Raw genomic sequence first — 25,575 nt, forward strand, 5'->3', positions numbered from 1 at the left:
ACCGCACTGGCATGCATTCTAATGGAGGAAGTTTTTAGACCTGACTCTGACAAGTGCCAGAGATAATCTAGAAACTTTGAGGTGGAACAGGTAAAGGGATCAAGGGATTGAGAAGAACACCATGATTTAAACCAGTTCCATTTGTAGAGGTAAGACTTTCTCGTGGAAGGCTTCGATGATGCAATAGGGACACGGGAAACTGGCTCCGAAAGGTTAAGTGGATGAGGAATTAACCTTTCAACATCTAGGCCGTCAGGGACAAAGCTTGAAGACTGTCTCCTATGCAGGGCAGATCAGATAATCTCTCCTGTACTTCAGGGCGCAAGTCCGAAGACATAAGCCAGGCCCATCTTCTTGCCGAAATAGCAGTTGCAGATACCCTGGAAGCGGTGTCAAAGATATCATACGAAGATCTTATTTCATGCTTCCCTGCCTCAAAACCCTTGTGTACTAGGGTTAGAAGTTGTTCCTGGAGTTGTTGAGGCAGGGACTCTGCAAAGTCCTGTATCTGCTTGAATAAGACCCTGTTGTACTGGGTCATATATAGCTGGTAGGAGGTAATCCGAGAGAGAAGCATAGATCCCTGGAAGACGTGCCAGCCAATGGCATCCAGGAATTTCTGTTCCTTACCTGGGGGAAAGGAAGAGTGGGGATTTGATCTTTTTGCCCTTTTTTGGGCAGATTCTACAACCACAGATTGGTGATCCAGCTGAGGTTTCTGGAAACCTGGAGCTGACTGGACTAAATAAGTGGTATCAGCTTTTTCTGTTGACCAGGGTGTTCCCAGTTCTTTTTGAGGAGATCCAAAAGAACCTGGTGAATAGGGATGGAGGTTATTTCCTTGGGAGCATCCAAGAATTGTAACAGCTCCATCATTTGATGTCTGTCATCTTGTTTAGTCTGCAATTGGAAGGGAACCAATTCAGACATTTCCTTCACAAAATTTATGAAGGATAGGTCCTCTGGAGGAGAACGCTTCCTGCTTTCAGTAGGAGAAGGTGGTGATGGCAAATCATCGGTGTCTTGAGAAGAATCGTCGGTCCAGGTGTCATAGGGATTAGGAACTTCCCCTCTAGGAGCCTGAGAAGGACGGGACGATGGTATTCCTGAAGGTCCCTGTCTAGGTTCCGAAGGCATCGAGGGAAGTAGTGGAGGCACCGATGAAGGCATCGAGGGCACCGGTGGATGGATCGGTGGCGCTGATGGGCGCATCGGCATTGATGGTTGAGGCATCGGAAGAACTCCCAATGGAGGAATGCGGAACAGTGTTTCCCCTCCCATCGATGACCCAGGATCCATTGGTGGAAAAACGGCTATAAGCACTTCCATCTTCGAGAGCAGTGGTGCCAGTGCTGCCGGAATCGGATTGGGGTCGGTTCCACAATTGGCACCGGTTTCGGTGTCAGAGGAACTTGGAGTCTGTGCATCGCCTTATTGATGGCCTCTTGAACCATCCGGTCCAGTTCTTCATGGAGACCTGGAGCAAGCAGCCCCGGCTCCGGAAGGGAAGAAGGAGGCAGAGGCATAACCGGAGGGACCACCGTTAAAGGTGGAGTCGCGGCTCCCGATACCCGTCCGGGTGAGGGTTGCCTCGTTGACCCGGTCGCAGAAAGGGTTGGTGCCTTTTCTGGATGGGGCTTCTTCGATGGCGGCTCAGATGACGGCGAGGTCGAAGATTTTACTTCCTCGATGGTCCGAGACTTGCAGTGTCGATGCTTCTCTCTACGATCCCCTCAGTCCTGAGGGGGAGTAGAGGTAGTTGAAGGCCGAGAAGTCGTCGATGCCGGACGGTCACCGGCCGGTGGCCGATACTGGCACGAAGTGGATGGTGCCAGTTCAGACGACGTCGATGCAATAGACGGCGTCGGAGTTTGAGAACGGAAGAGAAGTTCCATTTTCTCCATTCTGGCCTTGCGACCTTTTGGTGTCATTAAGGCACATTTGGTGCAAGTCAGGACATCATGCTCGCACCCAAGACACATTACACAGACTTTATGCGGGTCTGTTATGGACATGGCGCGAGTACAGTCCAGGCACTGACGGAACCCAGACGCCATGGCCTTTGAAAAATTTAGCCGCGGTACGGTCGACAGCCAGTAGGTCGCGAGGGCCAAACTTGACGGGAATTGACCGAAAACGGGTAAAATCGGAGTACCGCGGAGTCAAAAATTCAAAGGAGGGACCCCTGTGGAGTATGAAAGTTTTTAGTAATTCCGTGAGGAAAATTCCTGTCAGGAATCTCTGTGGAGCTCCTTAACCCGCGTGGCTATTGCTGCGCGGAAAAAAGAAGACTGAAAAGGGACCCCTGCTGGCTGCAGGTTTAGTGCCATGCTGGGCATGCCCAGTAGGTGCCAGTCAAAGTTCTAGAAACTTTGACAAAAGTGTTCCGTGATTGGGCTCCATCCTGTGATGTCAGCCATATGTGAGGACTACCATCCTACTTGTCCTGTGAGAAAATCCAAACTCTTTGACCATAGAACGTATTAGATAGATTTCGAAAGAAGGTCTTCTCTATCAGTAGTAAATGCAAACTGAATCAATAGGGTCCCTCGTGTATTAACTACTAAGTCTTCCTGAGATTTTTGCAATAAATCAGATAAATCAATTGAACTAGTTTTTGATAGCTTTTGTTCTAAAATTTCTTTTTCTCTCTCATTATCTTCTCTACTTAACTGATCTTGTTCCAACTCCTTTTTCCTTATTCCTAAATAAAATGCTTTGACTATTACCTGTAAGCATTTATCTGGAATTTTCAATACTTGTATTAGATAGTTCCTAAACAATTCCATTGGTTCTAACCTTTTTATAATTGGAAAGTTATTAACCCTTAGATTTAAAGATCTTATAGAGTTTTCAAGGTTTTCTATTCTTTTATTAACCTCTTCTTCCACAATTATTTGATGATTTTGTATTTTTTCCACTTGTAAGACTCGCTTATCTATCTCATTCACTTCTTTTTTTTGTTCTTCCAATTTTACAGTATTTTGAAAAGAGGAGTTGGTAGTTTTCATTACCTCATTGGTTAATTTATTAATTGATACATCTAATTTTACTAAGTAATTCCACACATTTTCTAGGGTTATATTAGCTGGGTTTTTTTTAACATAGTTTCAGATTTAATTACTATCTCAATATCATTGTTTCTGGTTATTAGGGTTACTTAACTTCGGGGTACTAGTGTCCCTAGGGATTACACCAGGATTTCCCAACATGCTCGACTATATTATTTCTTGTTCCACTTGCTCAGATGGTTCCAAAATTATACCCTTTTGCTTCGAAACATCACTCATATCTGGAGATCTCATTACTTCTTCTTGCTCGTTCCCAGGATTTTCGGGGGCGACCCCCCCCGTTCACTTCCTGGTGGTGGAGGTGTTACCGGTGCCCCGGGACTTAGTGATGTTTCCTCGACCAGAGGAGGGGGATTCCGCTCTAATACCTCTCCTACAGCAGTCAGTCCCATAGGGGATAAATCAGGTGAGTCCAACCATTCTGATACAGTCCTTTGCCCTGTTTCTACAGCAGCTATACCAATTGGAGGCCTTACTCTGGCCTTCCTTTTGGTGTGTGGCATATTACCAAAGGAGAATGTAAGGGGGAAAAAAAAAACAAGCAGTAGAGTGTATCCAATGGAATGATGCAATATAACTTGAAGATTTCGCTTTGAGGAGGCTTAGCGGAGAAGGGAGACTTATAAGGTAAATTTATTTTAAAAAGTTTTTATTATGAGTTTTTACCTCTATGGCCAACTTCATTTCAAATTCTCTCTTCACCTGTCTTATCAATGTTTTACACTTAACTTGACAATGCTTATGCTTTATCCTATTTTCTTCAGATGGATCCTTTTTCCAATTTTTGAAGGATTTTTTTTGGCTAAAATAACCTCTTTCACCTCACCTTTTAATCATGACGGTAATCATTTTGCCTTCCTTCCACCTTTCTTAATGCGTGGAATACATATGGACTGCGCCTCTAGGATTGTATTTTTAAACAATGTCCAAGCCTGTTGAACACTTTTAACCTTTGCAGCTGCTCCTTCCAGTTTTTTTCTATTTCCCTCATTTTATCAAAGTTTCCCTTTGAAAGTTTAGTGTTAGAGCTGCAGATTTACTTATTGTCCCCCTTCCAGTTATTAGTTTACATTTGATCATGTTATGATCACTGTTGCCAAGTGATCTTAACATGATCATCCCCTCAGCTGTAACTTCTTTAGCCTTTCTATCCCCTTCATCATGAAACAGTAGAACTAGGGGTCACAAAATGAAACTCTAGTGGGGGGGGAGTGACTCAGAACCAAGGTCAGGAAATGTTTCTTCATGGAGAGGGTGAGGGAGGCCTGGAACGCCCTCCCAGAGGAGGTGGTGAGGATGAAAACAGTAAAGAAATTAAAAGATTCATGGGATAAAACCTGTGGATCCCTAAAAGCGAGAAAAGGATGCACGGGGTAAGTTGCATGGAGCAGCAATTGCAACCCTTAACAGAAGGCAGAGGGATTACTTTCCTTAGCCATTTAGCTTTCGTGCGTTTCATGCAACATGAAGGGGAATTGGATTCAGACAGCAGCCGATGCTGGGCTCCTACTTTTGTGGTCTGGGGTCCTGATACGCAGGCATTAGGAAAAAAGCACAGGACTGCTACTACAGCCAAGTCCATAAGCAAAGTACGTTCAAGCAGCATTGTCTGAATGATCAAGAAGGCTGCTCACCCTCTCATTTTGTTATGGGTTTGACAGCTGCTTGGTTCTGATTGTAACATGGGCTTGGGGTAACCTGCAGGGAGCGGCAGTACTACCCTTGAGAGAAACATGTGGATATCCTGCATGAAGTGGCAGTTACTACCATAAGGAGCTTGCTGGGTAGACTGGATGGACCATTGGGTCTTTTTCTGCCATCATTTCTACGTTACTCTATCATTTTGGTCTCCCTGCTCTGAGCTTGGATAAAGAAAGTGAGTGGCTCATGACACCGAGTCCAGGCTCTGAAAAGCCTTTACTGAGCTCTGAGAGCTGGGTCCCTGTTGACACTGTCAGATGACATTATCCCCGTGCTATGGATAATTCATGCCTGCTTGTCGATGTAACGGGGACAGCAGGGAAATCATGAATGCATCAAAGGTTGGGAAGAATTAGAGACAGCAGAGGTGCCATGATGCACTGGAAAGAACAGGAAGTAGCAGGGGTGCAGTAATACTTTGGGGACTGGGAAGAACAGTGGCAGACTGAGCACCATGGAGTACTGGAGGCTGGAAAACCAGGGGCAGCAGGGCAACTACGTATGGATGCAGTAAGGGTTGGGAAAAACAAGTTATCAGGGGTGCCATGATGTAGTAGAGAGGGGGGTAGCAAAGGTGTCAGGGATGTATGGGAGGAGGGCGGCAAGAAGGGATACAGAGAGGATAGAAGAAAGGTGCCAGGGATGCGGCATGGATTGGCGGGGTAGCAAGCTGTAGGAATGTAGTAGTGGAGCTAAAGATTCAAGGGGGATAGACAAGGATGCACAGAGAGCTAATGAGGGCCTCTTCTTACCTGAGAAAGTCATAGGAAGGAAGGTGAGCAACACATGTTGAGAGTTGATCAGCTTGGCATAGCAACGCCACTGTGGTGGCCGAGCCTCAGCCTCTCCTGCAAAGGTGTCCTCTTCCATCATCTCAGCGGTACACAGACTCTGAGGAAAGTAAAGAAGCAGTTCCTGAAAGATACAGAGCAGCAGAGGCCCTAACCAGCACCACTTCCTGCAGCCTCTAATCATCTCATCACAACCAAAGGAGCTTTACAAATGCATGGTCCTTACCTGTTGTTTCAAGTCATACTTAGATGGTCAATTAAACTGAGCAAAAAGACAACAAAACAGCTGAGATAAACATCATAGACCTTGAAGGGATAAGAGTCCAAAATAAATCGGAAAACATACAGAAGACAGAAAGCAAAAGTAGAACAAAGCTGCCAATATATTAAAGAGAGAGAGAGAGAGAGAGCATGAGCTTGGAGAATCAGGAGTGGGCCTGCTTCATGCGTTGTCAGCAAGACACAGAGCTGGAGCCACCATAGCAGAAGTAGACTTGAATGTGGCTGCATTTGCTGACTCTTGATGTAATGGAAATCAGAATTGGGATGTGACCACCTTGGCTATTGTCTCTTCAAAAGAGTCAGAATAGAGAAAAGGGTGAAGGAACCTATTACCGTTCACTGAAATAAAGGCAGAGCAGTGAGGAGCTGAATTAGTGTGCACTGCCTCCGGTAGGAGGGGAAGAATGATTCAGAAAATGGTAAGAGACATTATCAGGATTGCATAGAAAGGGGAGGACCTGCTGGTAGGTACCTCAGTCTGATGAATGTGGATTGGATCCATCTAATGCAATGTCAGCTAGGAGTGAAGAGGTCCTGGATACCCTACAAGGGGCATTCCTCAAGCAACTAATGGAAGAGCCCTCTCAATGGGGAGCTACACTGGAGATGGTGTCACTGACTTCATGGTAGGGTCTGGTGATCACTATATGGCTCAGTCTTAAATGCTGACCTAAACTGAACCCTATTAACATAGTAGATGATGGCAGAAAAAGACCAACTGACCCATCCAGTCTCTCTAATTATTCCTGCCCACACTATAATAATACTTAGCATTTTTATAGCACTACTGGACATATGTAGCACTGTACAATGGTGACAAGATTTCAGATACAATAAGTCCCTTCCCAAAGAGTTTACAATTTAAGATGGTACCCGAGGCAATGGGGAGATAATGTGACGTGAACCCAAGGTCAAAAGGAGAAACAGGATCTAAACTGTGGCTTTCCTGGTTCTCAGCTCCAAACTCTGACTTCCTTGATCCCAGCTTATCAGAGGGGGTGGGGGAGGGAATGGCCATGGCTCCATTTTCAGCATCTCTTGATCCCGGGCTCAATTTGCTTCTGACTCAATGGATAGCTCTAAGACTAGGACTCTGGATCTCATGTCCCTAATTTGTCTCTGGTTCAAACCCTACCAATGCCTTTCCCTGTACTTACCCGGATCAGTCCAGCCCGTGGGTTGAGCCTCCTGTCCAGCAGATGGAGACAGACAAAACTGAAAGGGTCTCCTATATCAGGACAGAGCCTGCCCTGCAGCCCCTCAGTATTTCTCTGTCTCCAGCAGGTGCAGGCAGCTCACCCTGCGGTTCCCTGCTCTCGGCGAGTTAGCCTTTTCCCTGTGTGGTACCTTTATTCTCTCTTTAGCAGGATCAAGCAAGTACTCTCAATTTGTTCTTAGTTTAAAAAACAAAACAAAACAGAGTTGGCTCTGATTTCTTCCTCTTAAGGCGACAGCGCTGTCTCCACGCTCTTGCAGGGCCTGGGGTGGGGGGGGGGGGGGGCTTGCCCCTTGTGTTCTGCAGCCTAGGCCCCTTTCCCGGTGAGTCTACTGAGGGGTGAAACTGCTGGTGCAGTCACTCCCCCCTTCCCTGGCTACTTTTGCTCTGGGACGGCTCTTCCCCGGCAGTGCCTTCAGGGATGTGCCATTCCCCTGTGCGACAGATACCAGAAGTAAAAAAAAAAAAAAGGGTCTGCCTTTATTTTCAGGGCACTTTATTTATTTTTCAGCCGGCAGCCAAGGTTTGTTTAGGTGAAGAGCGAGCAGGGCTCGTTCCTCTGCCTCCGCTCCTCCCAGCAGCATAAATCAGCTGATTTCTCTTCAGTTCGCGGCTCCTCTTTAGTGAGTATGCCGCGTTCTCACTGCTGCCTGGGCTTGTGGAGACCCCTCGGCGCGACTATCACGTTAGGGACTCTGTTCTGCATGACTGCCGGGTGGGGAAGGTCCCTCCCCGGCAGAGACTAAAACTCAAGCCCAGGGCTGCTCCTCCCGGCGCATAGCCAGGCCGTTCCCGGGTCGGCAAAGCGTGGGAACGGCTGCCATCTTGGGTGTTTCGGCAGCTCCCGATTCAGGGCTGCTGGTGGGAGAGGAGTCGATTTTGTTGGGGTCCCCCCCGATTTGAGCCCCGTGCGACCTCAGGACGTGGTCCCTGACCCCCCCTCCCCCCTCCGGCAAGTCTAGGCCACTTTTTTCCTCTGAGTTTGTGCTTCTAATGCACAAATCCTATCTGGCCAGCTTGCAGGAGGAGGAGGACTCTTCCTCAGGTCCTCTTCCGGCCAAGTTTCCGCACATACCCCCTCCGCTCGTTCCCACGGATCCGGATACTCAGGGGTCTGTCAGGGTGCGGGTGGTGCCGGGGGCCGGGGGCCCCCCCCCCCCCGGACACCTCTAGTGACTCCGGTTCAGGATCCGGATATAGATCTGGCAGGGACACTCCCCCCCCTCTAGAAGGGGATGACCCCCGGGTGCTACGATTATTTCAGAAGGAAGAATTGGAACCCCCCATTCCCTTTGTTCTTCAGGAGTTAGGGATTGAGGGGCCCCCGGCGGATACTCTCACTGCCGCGCTGCCGGCACACATGGACCCAGTCCTGGTGGGACTCAGGGCTCCCACTTGTGCTTTTCCCTTCCATCCTATGCACAAGTTACTGCTCCTCCGGGAATGGGAAGCTTCCGCGTAGGGAGAGCCATGGGCAAGCTTTGTCCTCTCCCCGAGGACTGCCTGGAAATGCTGAAGATTCCCACGGTGGATTCTTCAGTCTCCGCTGTTACCAAGCACATCACTATTCCAGTGGTGGGGGCCACGGCGTTGAAGGATGTACAGGATCGCAAGCTCAAATTCCATCTCAAACCTATCTTCAAGGTTCGGGCGACAATCTGCAGCAGTCTCATGCAGCGGGCAAGCCTTAGGTGGGTCCAACAATTGCTCGGCACCCAGGACCTCCCGTCTGCAGAGGCGGAGCAGGCTGAACGGTTGGAAGGCGCTATAGCGTATGGGGCGGATGCTCTGTACGACCTCCTCCGCGTCCAGGCCAAGGCAATGGTTTCGGCGGTCTCGGTCAGACGGTTACTCTGGCTGCGCAATTGGTCGGCAGATCCGTCCTCCAAGTCACTGTTAGGCACTCTGCCGTTTAAGGGTAAGTTGCTCTTCGGCGAGGCCCTTGAGCAGCTTATTAATTCCTTGGGTGAGAACAAAGTTCATAAGCTACCTGAGGACCGTCCGAAGCAGTCAAGAGCCTTTGTTCCTTCTCGTTCCCGTTTCAGGGGTCAGCATAGATATAATGCTCGGGCGTGAAGTGCCTCCTCCAGAGGTTATCCCTCCAGGTCACAATCTTGGATATTGGAAATGAAAATGTTTTTATTAAATTTATATTTGAAATAAAAACTGTTTTAATACATAATCAAAAAGTTTGGATGATTGGTGTTTTTTAAGACATACTAAAGTGCTTTTTTCATTCTCCATTTTTTGGGGGTAGTTTTGTGTAATACAATAAACACGAGTTAGGTAGATAGATTGCTTTTTTTGGTATATATATATATATATATATATAAAATATACATATATGGCTGATTCATCCTGTTTGTCCGTAGGGAATAACAGTTCATCTACATTTACACTGTAATTCTGTTCCCTTTTTCAGACATTCATCTGATCTTGAGCCTTTCCTATATCCTGCTGGACGACTTGGTGTTTGACTTCCTGGCCACAGCTTTGGTTCCTCTTGCAAAACTATCTTTTGGCACATTATATACTTTGGAGCCCTTGTTACATCCACTGGAGGTTGCAGAACAATGACGAAATGCAGGCAGGCATGGGATAGGCTCACGGGGTAAGAAGAAGAGGAGACTGAAGCGTCAGTAGGGTCTGTGGCAGCACAGCAGATATCTACAAATGAGTGGTTGGGGTGAAGCATTGAACCAGGGCCAGCTCCAGGATGAGGGCCAGCCTGGCAATGCATGAGAAGCTTAAAGGACAAGAGAAAGGATTCTGGCAAATAGACCCCAGGCCCACACTCCTGACAATCAGGATTGGCTAGGACTCAGTGAAAAGGGTTGATGGGAACAAGGAAGTATTTTCAGCAACCCAACTGTTGCACAGCCCTTTTGTATAGGATGGGTGTTCTGTTTCTGCCTCCTTACAATGTTTATTATGTTTATTATACATTTATGAATCACTATGTGCACAAGGCTCTTAGTGATTTACAATAAAATATACACAGAACTTAAGAATGATAAACATAGGATAAAATAAAAAAAATAAAACATAGGCTTAAAATAATTGAATAAAACATAAAAGGACAAAAACATAAGATAAAAACCTGATGGAGGATGGAGAATGTATCACAGGGCAAATCAAGTTAACAGCATATAATTACGTTTAAGCCAAATTAAACAAGTATAACTTTAGGCCAACTTTGAGTTTTTTCATGTCTTTCTCCGGCCATAAATTAACAGGTAGGTTCTTTCCCTGGTTTCCTGAAGTCGAGCCAGTTTATGACAGCACACCAATTAAGCCTCTGCTCTCTGAATGTACATTTTAAGAAGAGAATTTGCCAGGGAATTGAACTGAGCTGAAAAAGGAAAATTAGTTCTTACCTGTTAATTTTCGTTCCTGTAGTACCAAGGATCAGTCCAGACTGCTGGGTTATGCCTCCCCTCCAGCAGATGGAGTCAGAGAAAAGCTGAAAAGGCATCTCCCATATACCCTGGTGTGCCACCTTCATTCCCTCAGTATAATCAATATCAAAGCAGAATGAATGTAACATATGGTAACAACCAATGACTAGATCAATTCAAACAGTAACTTCTGAAACAACTATGAAGTGTCGAGAAAAGGAACGATGTGGTATCTGCCAAGATGTTCTGAGAAATCTATAAAGGAAAAACAATACAAACAGATGAGCGGAACTCATCCTCCTCTGGGCGGGCAGCTGGACTGATCCTTGGTACTACAAGAACAAAAATTAACAGGTAAGAACTAATTTTCCTTTCCCTGTACGTACCAGGATCAGTCCAGACTGCTGGGATGTACCCAAGCTGCCCCTAAAGGGGGTGGGATCTCGAGATCCCCGCTCAAAGCACACTGCTGCCAAATGAATCCATTTTCAGATCCTGCACGTCCAAACGGAAATGCTTGGCAAACGTGTGCAAAGATTTCCAAGTAGCCGCCCGGCAAATCTCTTGAGATGAGACACATTCGCTCTCCGCCCAAGATGCCGTTTGTGATCGAAGAGAATGTGCCTTAAGCCCCTCCGGAACGGTACGCCCATGACATATGTAAGTTGAAGCAATAGCGTCTTTCAACCAGCGGGCAATAGTAGCCTTAGAAGCCTTAGTCCCTTACTTAGGACCACTCCACAAGACAAAAAGATGGTTGGACAATCGAAAAGGATTAGTAAATTCCAAGTACCGCAAGAGGACCCTTCAAACATCCAATCTCTTGAGATCCTGCGCCTGATGAGCACTCCTATCCTCATCTGAGAATACCGGCAATTCAACTGTCTAGTTGACATGAAAAGTCGAAACTACCTTAGGCAAGAAAGAAGGAACAGTTCGAAGGGAAACTCCCGAGTCAGTGATGCGCAGGAAAGGCTCCCTACAGGACAACGCTTGAAGTTCTGAGATTCTTCTAGCTGAGCAAATAGTCACAAGAAACACCGTCTTAAGCGTTAAATCCTTTAGCGTAGCTTGCTTCAAAGGTTCAAAAGGAGGATTACACTGGCCACGAAGAACCAAATTCAAACTCCAAGACGGACAGATCGAACGCGCCGGCGGCTTTAGGTGCTTGATACCCTTCAAGAATCTGGCCACGTCCGGGTGAAGGGCGATGGAAGCACCATCAACCTTACCTCGAAAACAGCCCAGGGCTGCTATCTGTACTCGAAGCGAGCTGTACGACAAACCTTTCTTTAGGCCATCCTGCGAGAAGGCAAGAATGTGGCAAATGGGGGCCTGCCGCGGGGACACATTCAACCCACGGCACCATGAGTCAAACACCTTCCATACCCGAACGTAGGTAACAGAAGTAGAGGTTTTACCAGCGTGCAGAAGGGTAGTAATAACCGCCTCCGAGTAACCCTTCTTTATAAATTGCCGCCTCTCATAAGCCAAGCCGCTAGACAAAAGCGATCGGCTTGATCGAAAAATACTGGGCCCTGCCGAAGTAGGTGTGGTAGATGGCCGAGACGAAAGGGACCGTCCACCGCCAGGTTGATCAGATCTACAAACCACAGCTTCCTTGGCCACTCTGGGGCCACCAGAATGACCTGTCCCCTGTGGGATTCAATCCGGCGCAAAATCTTCCCCACCAGCGGCCATGGAGGAAACACGTAAAGAAGAATATGTGGGGGCCAAGGAAGAACCAGAGTGTCCACGCCTTCTGAGACGTGCTCCCTTCTGCGACTGAAGAAACGAGATGCTTTCACGTTCAAACGAGTTGCCATCAAGACTAAACGGGGAGTCCCCCACCGTCAGATGATGAGCCACAGTGCCTCATTTGATAGCTCCCATTCTCCGGGATCTAGTTTCTGCCGGCTTAGGAAGTCCGCCTGTACGTTGTTGACCTCGGCTATGTGGGATGCCGCTATGCGAGACAGATGGCGTTCCGCCCAATCCATCAACCTGTCCGCTTTGGAGGCTACTAAGCCAACTTTTTGTGCCCCCTTGTAGGTTTATGTAAGCCACAGTGGTTGCATTGTCGGATAGGACCCGAACTGCCTGGTGGTGAACCAGTGGAAGAAATTGGCGCAGCACCAAGCGAACTGCTCTGGTTTCCAAACGATTAATGGATCACTTGGTCTGTGGCAGTGTCCAAACACCCTGCACGAACTGCGACTGACAGACCACCCCCCAACCTGTCAGGCTGGCATCCGTCATCACGATTATCCATTGAGGAGGTTCCAGGTCCACGCCTCAAAGCAAGTGATCCGGAATCAACCACCAATCCAGACTGGACCTGGCCGGCTCGAGGAGCGGTAATGGCAGCTGGAACTCCGCCGACTTGGGATCCCAACGAGAAAGTAGTGCCCTCTGCAAAGGTCGCATATGAGCAAAGGCCCAAGGGACCAACTCCAGAATAGACGCCATAAAACCAAGAACCTGCAAATAATCCCACACCACAGGTAAGGGAAGAGCTAACAGGCGACGAACCTGAGACTTTAGTCGCTCCATCCTCACCTGTGTCAGGGAAACCTTGCCCAAACCAGTGTCGAAATGTGCTCCCAAAAATTCCAACACCTGGGATGGAACCAGCTGGCTCTTGGTATGGTTGACAACCCAGCTGAGGGAACTCAGACGACTCAAAACTGACTGTACTGCTTTCTTGCAGAGTATCTTCGACTTCACCCGAATGAGCCAATCGTCCAAGTAGGGATGTACCAATATGTCTTCCCTCCGTAGGCTTGCTGCTACCACCACCATCACCTTGGTGAAGACCCTTGGAGCCGTCGCCAGCCCGAAGGGTAGGGCACAAAATTGGTAATGGTTCCCCAGGATCATGAACCGTAGAAACCTCTGATGAGACTCCTGTGGAGATAAGCCTCTGTTAGATCCAAAGAAGCCAAATTGGATACGCAACGCCCTGTTGACCTGCTTCAGATCCAATATCGGGCGGAATGTGCCCTCCCTTCTTGGGAACGATGAAGTAGATGGAGTAGCGACCAGTTCGCCGCTCGGCTGCGGGAACCAGAACAATGGCTCCCAGGGCCTGCAATCGAGCCAGTGTTTGCAAAACCATTTGCTGCTTCGTCTGAGACCCGCTGGGAGAAATTAGAAATAGGTCGCGAAGGGGTCGTGCAAAATCCAAAGCGTAGACGTGATTTATAATGTCGAGAACCCACTGGTCCGACCGAAAGTGGAAGAGTCGCCCCCCCGATCTCCAGAACTGAGGGATGGGCCAGCGTCCCTTCATTGGGACGCCTTGTTGTTGGCGAAGGCATGAGAGGTGCCAGTTCGCGGAGGCCGCCTGCCTCGAAAGGAATGCGCCCATGCTTGAGACCTTGTGGGCGGCTGCCGAGGGGCATAGGAGGAAGAGCCTCTCCTCAAGCGAAAGCGGCGCTGTCCACGAAAATGGCCGCGAAACGTACCGGGAGAATGAAACGATCTGGGCTTGTCTTCCGGTAGCTTGTAAACCTTATTCTCTCCCAAAGAGCGAACCAGCTGCTCTAACTCGTCTCCGAATAAGAGCTTGCCCCGAAAAGGAAATTAACCCAATTGTGACTTAGAGGAGGTGTCTGCCGACCAGTTACGTAGCCATAGGAGCCGCCTAGCGGAAACTGCTGAAGCCATAGTGCAGGCCGAGGTGCGGAGGAGATCGTACAAAGCATCTTCCGTATATGCTACCGCAGATTCCATGCGGTTTACCTGTTCAGCTTCCTCCGGAGGAAGATCCTGTGCCATAAGCACTTGTTGGACCCAGTGGAGGGTAGCCCTCTGATTCGTTCTGCTGCAAACTGCAGCCCTCACTCCTAAAGCCAAAACTTCAAAAATCCGCTTAAGCAAGACTTCCAGCTTCCTATCCTGAAGGTCCTTGAGCTCTGTGCCTCCTGTGACGGGAATGGTGGTATGCTTGGCAATGGCCATGACTGCCGAATTCACCTTGGGGATCTTAAGAAGCTCCAAGGACTCATTAGGAAGTGGATAAAGCTTTTCCATGGCTCTGCTGACACGCAGGTTAGCTTCAGGAGTATCCCATTCCAGGGACACGAGCTGGAAAAGTTTTGGATGGAAAGGAAATGTTTGTGGTGGAGCGCAGAGTCCCGATAACACAGAGTCTCCTGGCGAAGTATCCGGAATCGCCTGTGGAACTGGGATTTCAAGTTCCTGAAGTACATGTGAAATTAATGGGTCCAGCTCCTCCTTGCGGAACAAGCAGAGTATCTGCGGATCATCCCCCTTCACCGGATCTGCACTGCCCACATCATCACCCAGATCATGAGTGAGGGGGTCCTGAGACATAAGATCCGCAGATGAGACAGGGATAGAAGGTCCACCACCCTGGACCATGCAAGGCACTCCCCACCCAGAGCTTTCCTGATCTGCTGTGCCCTTAAAATACTTAGCTTGGTCAGGAGACCGATTTTCCCAGTCAGTTTCAGCTTCCACATAAGCTTTACGTAGAAGCAAGACAAACTGGGAAGAAAATGGGTGAGGTTTCTTTAAGGGCCCGCCCGCCGATGGAAACAGGGGTAGACTCGAGTCCCGCTGAAAATCACGTGGTCTCTGAGGGCTGAGTGCCGGCGGGGACAGAGGAGGAAGCTCCTCTCCCTCCCCTATAGAATCAACATCGCGATCTGCCTGAGGCAAGATGGCCACCGCGGGATCAGAAGGAGGCAAGATGGCCGCCGCCCCCGAGCCAATCGGGAGCATGCCTGGCCTCTGCCTCCGAGAAAGCGGTGCACTTTTGTGTTCCCTCAGGAGCAGCAGGGCTGCTCCCCTGCCCGAAATCGGCCGCTGCGAAGGCCCCTCGCCCCCGGGAATGCACCGGGAGCAGAGGCCTTCGCAGGAGAGCCGGTACCCCGGCTCCCCACACGCCGTGCAAATGGCTCCCCGTGGCATAATTAAATGCGTGAAAATGCTGTGGGGTGACAAGCCACTCCATCCGGAGGCCCGGGAGATCAAGGCAGGCGAGGGTGAAAAAGGTCTGTACCTAAATAAAAAACCTTTTCTCTCGCAAAGAAATTGTTTGAATGTCTTTTTTTTTTTTTTTTTTTAAACTAATACTAACTCAGGGGAACAACCTCCCTGAATCACAAAAATTATTGGACCATCAGAGGAATTAAGCTTCTCTGTAATAACCTTGTCTCCGAGGTATACAGCTTCTCTGGAGAAGGAGGAGAGTGACTGGCCCACCGGTGAATCCTCCCCCTGATAACTCACCGGGCAGGGGACCAAAGGTTACTCCGGGAAAAAGGCTACAGGGCAATGCCCTGCCTTCACTGCCTAGGTCCTTTGCTCTGTTTTTTGGGGGTTTTTTAAGGAATTGATCTAGTCAGAAGATTTCCCATTAATTTAAACCAAACCTGTGAGAGGAACCCTCCCAATTTAGAGATGATCAGGACCGCAGGTTATGCTCTCTCAATCTGCTGGAGTCAGAGAAATACTGAGGGATCACAGGTGGCACACCAGGGTATATGGGAGGTGCCTTTTCAGCTTTTCTCTGACTCCATCTGCTGGAAAGGAGGCATAACCCAGCAGTCTGGACTGATCCTGGTACGTACTGTAGAAAGGTTCTGTGATTATTCCTGTCTGTTTTTAATTTTCTTTATAGTCTGTGTTTCATTTCTTTATAGTAAGTTGATTTGCTGTTTGAATAAAGCTAGAAGGAAAAAAAAAAAAAAAAACCAAAAAAAGAAACCTCCAAGTAGACAGCTCTCCAGCTTTTAAAACACCTTTTAAACTCTCCCTTGGAGTTAGTTGGCACAAAAAATCGGTTCAAACTATAAATTGGGGCATAAAGACTGTTTTTTAAAACAATTGACCAAAAGCAAAGGCAACAGTCCAGAAGTGCCCTACTTTACCCAGCTTGTCCCAGGCTAAACTGTTTGACTCCCTCCCTCCCTACCCCTCTACCCACCCACCCCTGGGGCTTGTTTTCTAATAAAGACTGCCTAACTTCCCATTGGCAGCGAGATAAATTAGTACATTGGTAACAGTCAAGGAAATACAAATCACAAACTACCAAGATGAGGACTATCCAATGTAACTGCTGTAGAGCCTTTATTCTGAGGGAAAGCATCTGGAAACTTAGAGCTTGCCCAATTTGTGCACAACTCTCTTCCTTGAAAATGGAGCTGACTGAGATAAAAGCTCAATTAGCTTCAATTAAAAGTATTACACCCACATTGCATTACACAGATAATAATTCCCCAATATCACGGAAAAACCAGGAGTCAAGAAAAGGAGATCCATTACGCTCAGGTAGGACCCAAAGTCATCCATTCTTGACAGATGAGCAGCCAACAGGTACACCCTCCCACTCAAACAGGTCATTAAGAAATTCTTTACAATCCAGGATTACAGTGGGCTCTGGTAGAATTAGACCTGTGATAAGGAGACACACAATGTACCAAATGCAAAAAGAACAAGCCCTCTCTATATTAAAAACTGAGGAAGTTCTTGAAAAAAACATTGCAGTATTACCAGAAAAGAGAGAAAAAACACAATGCATGCAGTATTTCAAGATCCATAACCAAAAGAAAAATCTAATTGAGATGGATAACTCTGTCAACAGTGGCACAACTACAAACAGAAAGAGTAAAGTGAATAACAAATCTCAACTAATATCTCATAAGGAGTCCAGGAAAAGCAATAACCTTAAAGAGAGTACCTGGAAGGCTATGACCACAAATGCTCATAGTTTGGGAAATAAAATCCCAGATCTGCAGGCCCTAATGGCTGAGGCAGAATTGGACATTGTTGCTATCACAGAAACATGGTTCACAGAATCTCATGAATGGGATACAACAATACCAGGCTATAACTTGTTAAGGAAGGACAGAGAGGATAGAAAAGGGGGAGGTGTGGCTCTTTATGTCAGAAACAACATCCAAGCATCTGAGCTACAAGGAAGTTGGGGTAAAGAAGAAGCTCTATGGGTCGACCTAAAAAAAGATGACGGAGTGTCCATTTATATTGGAGTGGTTTACAGGCCTCCAAACCAAAAGGAAGAGCTGGACAGAGATCTGATTGAAGACATCCATAAGATAGGTAAGAAGGGAGAAGTGGTGATCGTGGGTGACTTTAATATGCCAGATGTAGACTGGAAAATCCCCTCTGCAGAAACTAAAAATAGTAGAGCAATAATGGATGCCATGCAAGTATCTTTGTTCAAACAAATGGTGTTGGAACCCACGAGAGAAGGTGCTATACTCGACTTATTGCTCAATAATGCAGATAATGTCTCAGATGTCCAGGTGGGCGCCCACCTCAGCAGCAGTGATCATCGAACGGTATGGTTTAATATCACTAATAGAATAGGGAAAAGAACCACAAAGACCCGAGTTTTACAGTTCAAAAACACAGACTTTGAGGAAATGGGAAAGTACCTGGAGGAAGAACTTAAAGGATGGGAGAACGAGAGAGATGTGGATCAGCAGTGGACCAATCTAAAAGGAGCAATCACCAAGGCAACTGCTCTATATGTTAGAAACATAAAGAAAAGCAAAAGAAAATTGAAACCTATCTGGTTCTCAAAGGAGGTGGCTGACAAAATTAAAGCTAAAAGAACAGCATTCAAGAAATATAAAGGATCCCAAAGGGAGGAGCACAAAGAAGAATATTTGTATCAACTGAGGGAGACGAAGAAAACAATCAAGTTGGCAAAAAATCAAGCAGAAGAGAGGATTGCCAAGGAGATAAAAAATGGTGACAAAACATTTTTCAGATACATCAGCGAAAAGAGAAAGGTCCAAAGTGGTATAGTGAAATTGAAAGGTGGTAATGATCAATGTGTGGAGACAGACGAAGAAATGGCAGAAATATTAAACGAATACTTCAGCTCTGTGTTCACTAAAGAAGACCCTGGAGAAGGACCATCTCTACACAACAAGAAACTGGAGGGAAGTGGAATAGATGAAAATCCTTTTACAGTAGAAAATGTGTGGGAAGAGCTAAAGAACCTGAAAGTGGACAAAGCCATGGGGCCTGATGGGATTCATCCAAGGATATTGAGGGAGCTCAGAGATGTTCTGGTGGGGTCCGCTGTGTGACCTGTTCAATAGATCCCTAGAAACGGGAGTGGTGCCGAGAGACTGGAGAAGAGCGGTGGTGGTCCCGCTTCACAAGAGTGGGAACAGGGAGGAGGCTGGCAACTACAGGCCGGTTAGCCTCACTTCGGTGGTGGGAAAAGTAATGGAGTCTCTGCTGAAAGAGAGAATAGTGAACTATCTACAGTCCGGAGAATTGATGGACCAGAGGCAACATGGATTCACCAGGGGAAGATCCTGTCAGACAAATCTGATTGACTTTTTTGACTGGGTAACCAAGGAATTGGACCAAGGAAGAGCGCTCGATGTCATATACTTGGATTTCAGCAAAGCTTTTGATACGGTTCCGCACAGGAGACTGGTGAATAAAACGAGAAGATTGGGAGTGAGTGACAAGGTGGTGACCTGGATTGCAAATTGGTTGACGGACAGAAGACAATGTGTGATGGTAAACGGAACCTTCTCTGAAGAGAGAGCGGTTTTAAGCGGTGTACCGCAAGGATCGGTGTTGGGACCGGTCCTGTTCAATATCTTTGTGAGCGACATTGCGGACGGGATAGAAGGTAAGGTTTGTCTTTTTGCGGATGACACTAAGATCTGCAACAGAGTGGACACGCCGGAAGGAGTGGAGAGAATGAGACGGGATCTAAGGAAACTGGAAGAGTGGTCGAAGATATGGCAGCTGAGATTCAATGCCAAGAAGTGCAAAGTCATGCATATGGGGAGCGGAAATCCGAATGAACTGTATTCGATGGGGGGGGAAAGGCTGACGTGCACGGAGCAGGAGAGGGACCTTGGGGTGATAGTGTCTAATGATATGAAGTCTGCGAAACAATGCGACAAGGCGATAGCAAAAGCCAGAAGAATGCTGGGCTGCATAGAGAGAGGAATATCGAGTAAGAAAAGGGAAGTGATTATTCCCTTGTACAGGTCCTTGGTGAGGCCTCACCTGGAGTACTGTGTTCAGTTCTGGAGACCGTATCTACAAAAAGACAAAGACAAGATGGAAGCGGTAAAGAGAAGGGCGACCAGGAAGGTGGAGGATCTTCATCGCATGACGTACGAGGAGAGATTGAAGAATCTAAATATGTACACCCTGGAGGAAAGGAGGAGCAGAGGTGATATGATACAGACTTTCAGATACTTGAAAGGTTTTAATGATCCAAAGGCAACGACAAACCTTTACCATAAGAAAAAAATCAGCAGAACCAGGGGTCACGATTTGAAGCTCCAGGGAGGAAGATTCAGAACCAATGTCAGGAAGTATTTCTTCACGGAGAGGGTGGTGGATGCCTGGAATGCCCTTCCGGAGGAAGTGGTGAAGACCAGAACTGTGAAGGACTTCAAAGGGGCGTGGGATAAACACTGTGGATCCATAAAGTCAAGAGGCCGCCAATGAAGAGTGGGTGACTCGCCAGAATGATGGCTACTGCCTGGAGACAATACCCTTAGTCAATAAACATACACATGGTTACTGTGACTCCAACATCACTCTAAGATTCAACAGCATGAGGAAATGTGGAAAAAAGGATTTGCACTCACAATGACGGGAGTAGCTGGCTTGTTACGGCGGTTACTACCCCAAACCAAATATCCAGATTACTACCTCCACCTTCCTCTATTCCTGATGCCTTTCAACTAGCTTGATCACTCCATTCTTATACTTCACTTTCAATGCATATCCAGCATAGTTCTCTGCTTCAACAGCAGGGGAAAAGAAAAACTGTTACTTCACACATCCAGCAGAGCTCTCTGCTTAAACGGCAGGGGAGAAGAAAAAAGGGTTCGCACTCACAAAGCGGGGGAGTAGCTGGCTTGTTACGGCGGTTACTACCCCAAACCAAATGTACCTGATACTTCACTCTCGACGCATATCCAGCATGGCTCTCTACTTCAACGGCATCGGAGAAAGACTGATACATCACGAATTTCCAGCATAGCTCTCTGCTTCAACGGCAGGGGAAAAGAAAAACTGATACTTCACGCATATCCAGCATAACTTCAACGGCAGGGGAGAAGAAAAAAGGATTCACACTCACAAAGCGGGGAGTAGCTGGCTTGTCACGGCGGTTACTACCCCAAACCAAATGTGCCTGATACTTCACTTTCGATGCATATCCAGCATAGCTCTCTGCTTCAACAGCAGGGGAGAAGATAAACAACCAATAAGGGCTGTATAACATAATCTGGGTAAAAACAAATAAGCATGGGTGTAGCTTGCTTATTGCGGCGGTTACTACTCCTACTACCTCTAACTAATCAAGCTAGATATTTCACTTGGATGCAGCTCCTCCACCGCTCTCTACATTAATGGCGGGGGTGGAAGGGAATTAGAACCAAGAGCTAAGAGAAACAGATAAGTATGGGAGAAGAAATGAGGGAAGCTTGCTGGGCAGACTGGATGGGCCATTTGGTCTTCTTCTGCCGTCATTTCTATGTTTCTATGTTTCTATGTTTCTATGTACAGGGAAAATGAATTAACCATAATAGATATTTTATACTTTACTCGCCGTTGAAATGGGAGCCAATGTAGATTGTAGAGTACAGGGGAATTATGTTCACTGATATGTAATACTAGCATTTTGCAACAACTAAAGATCTTTAAGAGCAAAGGCACACAGACTAGATAAACCATGTGACAATAATCAAGAGATGGCAGAATTAAAGCCTGTACAACAGAGCTACAAGCAATGGCTTAAGGCTGCAAAGTATTCTTAACTTGTAAAAACCTGATCTAATAGTGGCCTTAATCTGTGGTTAAAAGAAGAATCTATCATCCAGCCCAACACCCAGACTTTTAACCTGCCAGGACACATTTAAGGAGAAATTACAGCACAGCAGTGTCTTGGAATCTCTAAATCAGAATTATGATGCAGCACCAAGAGATTTGTTTTTTCCAGATTTAAAGATAATTTATTATGTGTCAACAAGATTTAATTGTGTAAAGCATATCAGAATTATCCGTCCAGGAGGATTGCAGTTCAATATAAAACTCATAGATAGGATATCCCACACAGAGGCCTGCAGATAGCCTGCTAGTGGGTGCAAAGTGGATGTTAACAAGCAAAGAATGAAAGGCAGAACCTGAGGGACTCCAGTGGGGCTATCCTATCTCCAGGAACGACTGAAATTAGCTCTGACCTGATGAGAACAATTGGACAGATAACCTTGCTGAAGTGAAGCACACCCCATGCTTCCCAAGTGGGACCCTGGGATCCCCTGCTTCTTGGACATCTCCAGCCCAACAGAAACAAAACCTCCAAGTGATTCTGTCTCAGGAGTTCTATCAATGAGGCCGATTCAGTACGGTGCACTCAGGCAGAGCGCACCGTTAGCCCCCGTCTGGCCGTGCACTCGGGGTAATAGCGCGAGGAAAACGCGTGTCCAACCCCCCAAAAACTAATAGCGCTCTCAACATGCAAATGCATATTGATGGCCCTATTAGTTATTCCCGCGCCATACAGAAAGTAAAATGTGCAGCCAGGCCACTCATTTTACTCTCTGAAATTAACGCCTGCCAAAGGCACCGGGCAAGTGCACAGAAAAGCAGAAAAAACTGCTTTGCTTTACATCCTCTGACTTAATATCATAGTGATATTTAGTCGGACGCCCCAAAAATTAAAAAAAAAAAAAAATCATAAAAAAAAATATGCCCGCGGGTTGGAAGACGGACGCTCAACTTTGCCGGCGTCCGTTTTGCGAACCCGTGGCTGTCAGCGAGTTCAACAACTGACGCCGGTAAAATTAAGTGTCGGCTGTCAAACCCGCTGACAGCCGCCGCTTCTGCCAATAAGGAGGCGCTGTGTCCCTAGCGCCTCCTTATTACCGCGGGCCTCATTTGCATACTGAATCGCGCGCCCAGGAGAGTGGCCTAGGCGCGCCTCGGGAGAGCAGGCGCTCACCTCGGAGCACTGGCTCTCCCGCGCATTTTACTGAATCGGCCCGAATGAGAGGGGCAAGTTTTTTTTTACTGGCTTCATAGCCAGAGCCAAAAGTTGAATCAGTGAGCAAGATCCAACTGCCTCCTTCTACCAGCAAATCCCAGCCAATATACAGCAACGTTTGCCAATGAGACACCCAGCCACCTCTTTCTTTCCTTCTGCCAGAGCTCCTTCTCCCCAACAAATTCATGCCTGCCCTCCACTCCTGACAGTTCCCCTTGGGTTCAGTACCTGCAGAGTGCTGGTGGATCCAGTACCCTCCTTGTTGCTGAGCAAAGTATGATAAGCCATGGGGATATCCTTGCGTCCAAGGGGAGCAGAGGCCTTCAGCGGTTCTTCTAAAAAGAGATGAGAGGTATGAAGGATATATTGACAAATGTAGGGAAATATGGCCATTATAGACTTATTCTAAGTTTTGGGAAGTGATTCATAAATCTTATAGATAAATATACTGTCTCATTCTTTTATGTCATGACCCATAACTAAAAAAATAACCAGGTGGACTACACGAAACTCTCAAATCAACATACACATATACTTCCTAATGAGACTAATCTTTACTAACTGTAACGTCTAAATACACTCAACCTGTCCTCAAAAACTTTAATACAACTAACGTGCTGACAAATAAAGGTTTGTCTTTTATACCAATGGAAAAATATAATGCTTTTGATACACGAGTAGCATTAAAAGAACTTTTTCGGCGCATAAGGTTGGCAGATTTTTTTGGGATCAGGGAAGAGAAGATAGATGCACAGGCAAAGTTATATAGACCGTCAGCATGGACACCTCGTCAACCCCCTTATCCTTTAATTGTAGCTTTCGAGACTTTGGTTTTGCAGGATTTGGAAACATTGGAGGCAGAGAAAGAACGGAAACATGTAATTTAACTAGGGAAAAATGTACAGCTATTATACAACTGCATAATGATGAATCCATAATAATAAGCCCAGCGGATAAAGGCGGATCAGTAGTGGTGTCAGATGAGTATAAATATACACAAGAAGTTCTGCAGCAACTCAGCAAGGCAGAGGTGTATAGAGTTTTAGATAAAGATCCTAAATGGTTAAGCAGCAAATTTTAGATCAAGCATTAAAAACAAAGATTATTTCTGAGCAGCAGTATCTGTATTTGTACGAGCCATATCCAACCATGCCTTATTTCTATATGGTTCCTCAAATACATAAGTCCTTAGAAAACCCTCCAGGAAGACCAATAGATTCAGACATAGGATCCGTATTTGAATCAATAGCTAAATTTATTGATGTATTGCTGCAACCTCTGGTGTCTAAATTCCGTTCTTGTATAAAACACCACTGATTTCATTCAATCTTTAGGCTCTACAGTTGATATCAAAGCCGATTGCATTTATTTACTGCGGATATTGCTTTTACTCTGGCATCCTGCAAGAGGATACTTTGCGAATTGTTGAACAAGCTCTGAACAAACTGGGATTACCACTAGGTCACTGTCAGATGATTTTGCAGTTAGCCACTATAGTCCTTTCACGCAGCTATTTCACATTTATTTTTATTTTTTATTTATGCCATTTCACATTTAACTCAAGAGCAATCTTTAACAGTAATATTTTAGAGATTGAACAATACATACTCTTTAAGCAAGAAAGAAAAATTAAACATACAATCATATTTTCAGTCAATCTCTAATCTAAAGTCCACAATATAGGCAGCAGATCAATCTCAACCTAAGGAAAAAATACTCTCTTTCAAAGAAAAATGCACAGAGTATACAGCAACTCTTTATACTCTATAAGGGACTAGAACTATCTATACTGGACTCCGCGGAGGCTACAGGGGTTTCCCCCCCACTAAGAACTGTGTTAATTAGGGTGGGTCAAAGAAAACAGGGATTTTCTAAATATTTGACCCTGCACTTGCATGGGAATTTCAAGAAAAAACTCCCCCCAATTAATAAGACCTGTGGTCTCAGTAGAAGGAAAGCTTTCCTTCTTCTCTGAGTCTCACGTGAGACATCTGGGAATGCTCTTACTTTACACCCCAAAAAATCATCATTTCTATGTCTCAAACACACCACTCCCTGTCCGGCTCCAGTGCCAAAGTAACTATAAGCATCGTAGGGACTGCTAACTCTGAGTCTGACGTTTCCAAGACATCTGAAAGGTTTAGTGACTGCTCCCATGTAGGTCTTAAAGGAGTTGTAGCTCTTCTATTTTATATTTTTATTGATTTTTCAAAATTAATACAAATACATCTCTTATGCATTTAAACAAAAATTACTTAACTTCCAGCATACAAATTTTTATACTGTTTTAAATCAATTGTAATATCTGATACCTATCAACAACAAATCAAAGGCCAATGAAATCAAGCTCTTCTGAACTTAGGAAGGTAAAACAATTTCGCTATCAGTGGTATCGCAGTTTCTGTCACTTTAAGTATTTCAATAAGATATTTCTTAAAAATCTGTCAGGGATCTTAAAGGTACTTGAGGATTCCTGTTTTTCACCAAATTTTCTAAGTTTTCCATTTTCAAAGATGTTGCTTCTCTCTCTCGTCACTGCTGACGGGACTTGTTGGATTCCATTTATCTGGAGCCTGATAGAAGTAATTTGCTGTTCCAAATCCTGATTTGTATTTGTAACCGCATTAATTTTCTCATCTATTTCTTTAAATTTCTCTTTAACTGGAGATAACTGTTGTAGGATAGACTGTCTCATCTCTATAGCTGCTTCCCACACTGGGTCTTACCACTGCTGGTATTTCTAATGTGGGGAGTCTCTCCCCTCGATATTCCTTCTTCCACACCGGCTTGCCCAGATGACATACTCGGGCTCCCTGTTGCCACTGGCGCCCAATCAAACCCCGCAGAGGCCAACTCCTCCACTCTTTGGTCAGGGAGTATTTCCCTCCTTGCCAGGGTGCGCCGGTGGACTTCCCTCATCGGGACTGAACGGAGATATTGAACCAGGGAGCGAGGGGAGCTCAGACTCCCCTCCCCCTCTCTCCAGCGGTAAAGGTCCCGCTCCTGTGTCGCTGTGCAGTACGTGGGCGTCCATGGGTCCGGTTACGGGCGTCGCCGAAGTGACCGCAGGGTAAGGTGTCCTCGG

General features: G+C 46.4%; 1 protein-coding gene across 4 annotated transcripts in view; it reads right to left on the bottom strand.

Annotated features, from left to right (window-relative positions):
- Positions 1 to 25,575, bottom strand: part of SZT2 (SZT2 subunit of KICSTOR complex) — a 446,100-nt gene that overhangs the window by 326,671 nt on the left and 93,854 nt on the right. For all 4 annotated transcript variants that reach the window (XM_029618788.1, XM_029618789.1, XM_029618790.1 and 1 more), the window contains exons 23-24: positions 22,719 to 22,825; positions 5,525 to 5,663 (exon numbers count right to left, since the gene is read on the bottom strand). In XM_029618788.1, the coding sequence (XP_029474648.1) occupies positions 5,525 to 5,663; positions 22,719 to 22,825 (246 nt within the window). The remainder of the gene's footprint in view (positions 1 to 5,524; positions 5,664 to 22,718; positions 22,826 to 25,575) is intronic.

This window comes from Rhinatrema bivittatum, chromosome 10 (assembly GCF_901001135.1).
Source record: "Rhinatrema bivittatum chromosome 10, aRhiBiv1.1, whole genome shotgun sequence".
NCBI lineage: Eukaryota > Metazoa > Chordata > Amphibia > Gymnophiona > Rhinatrematidae > Rhinatrema > Rhinatrema bivittatum.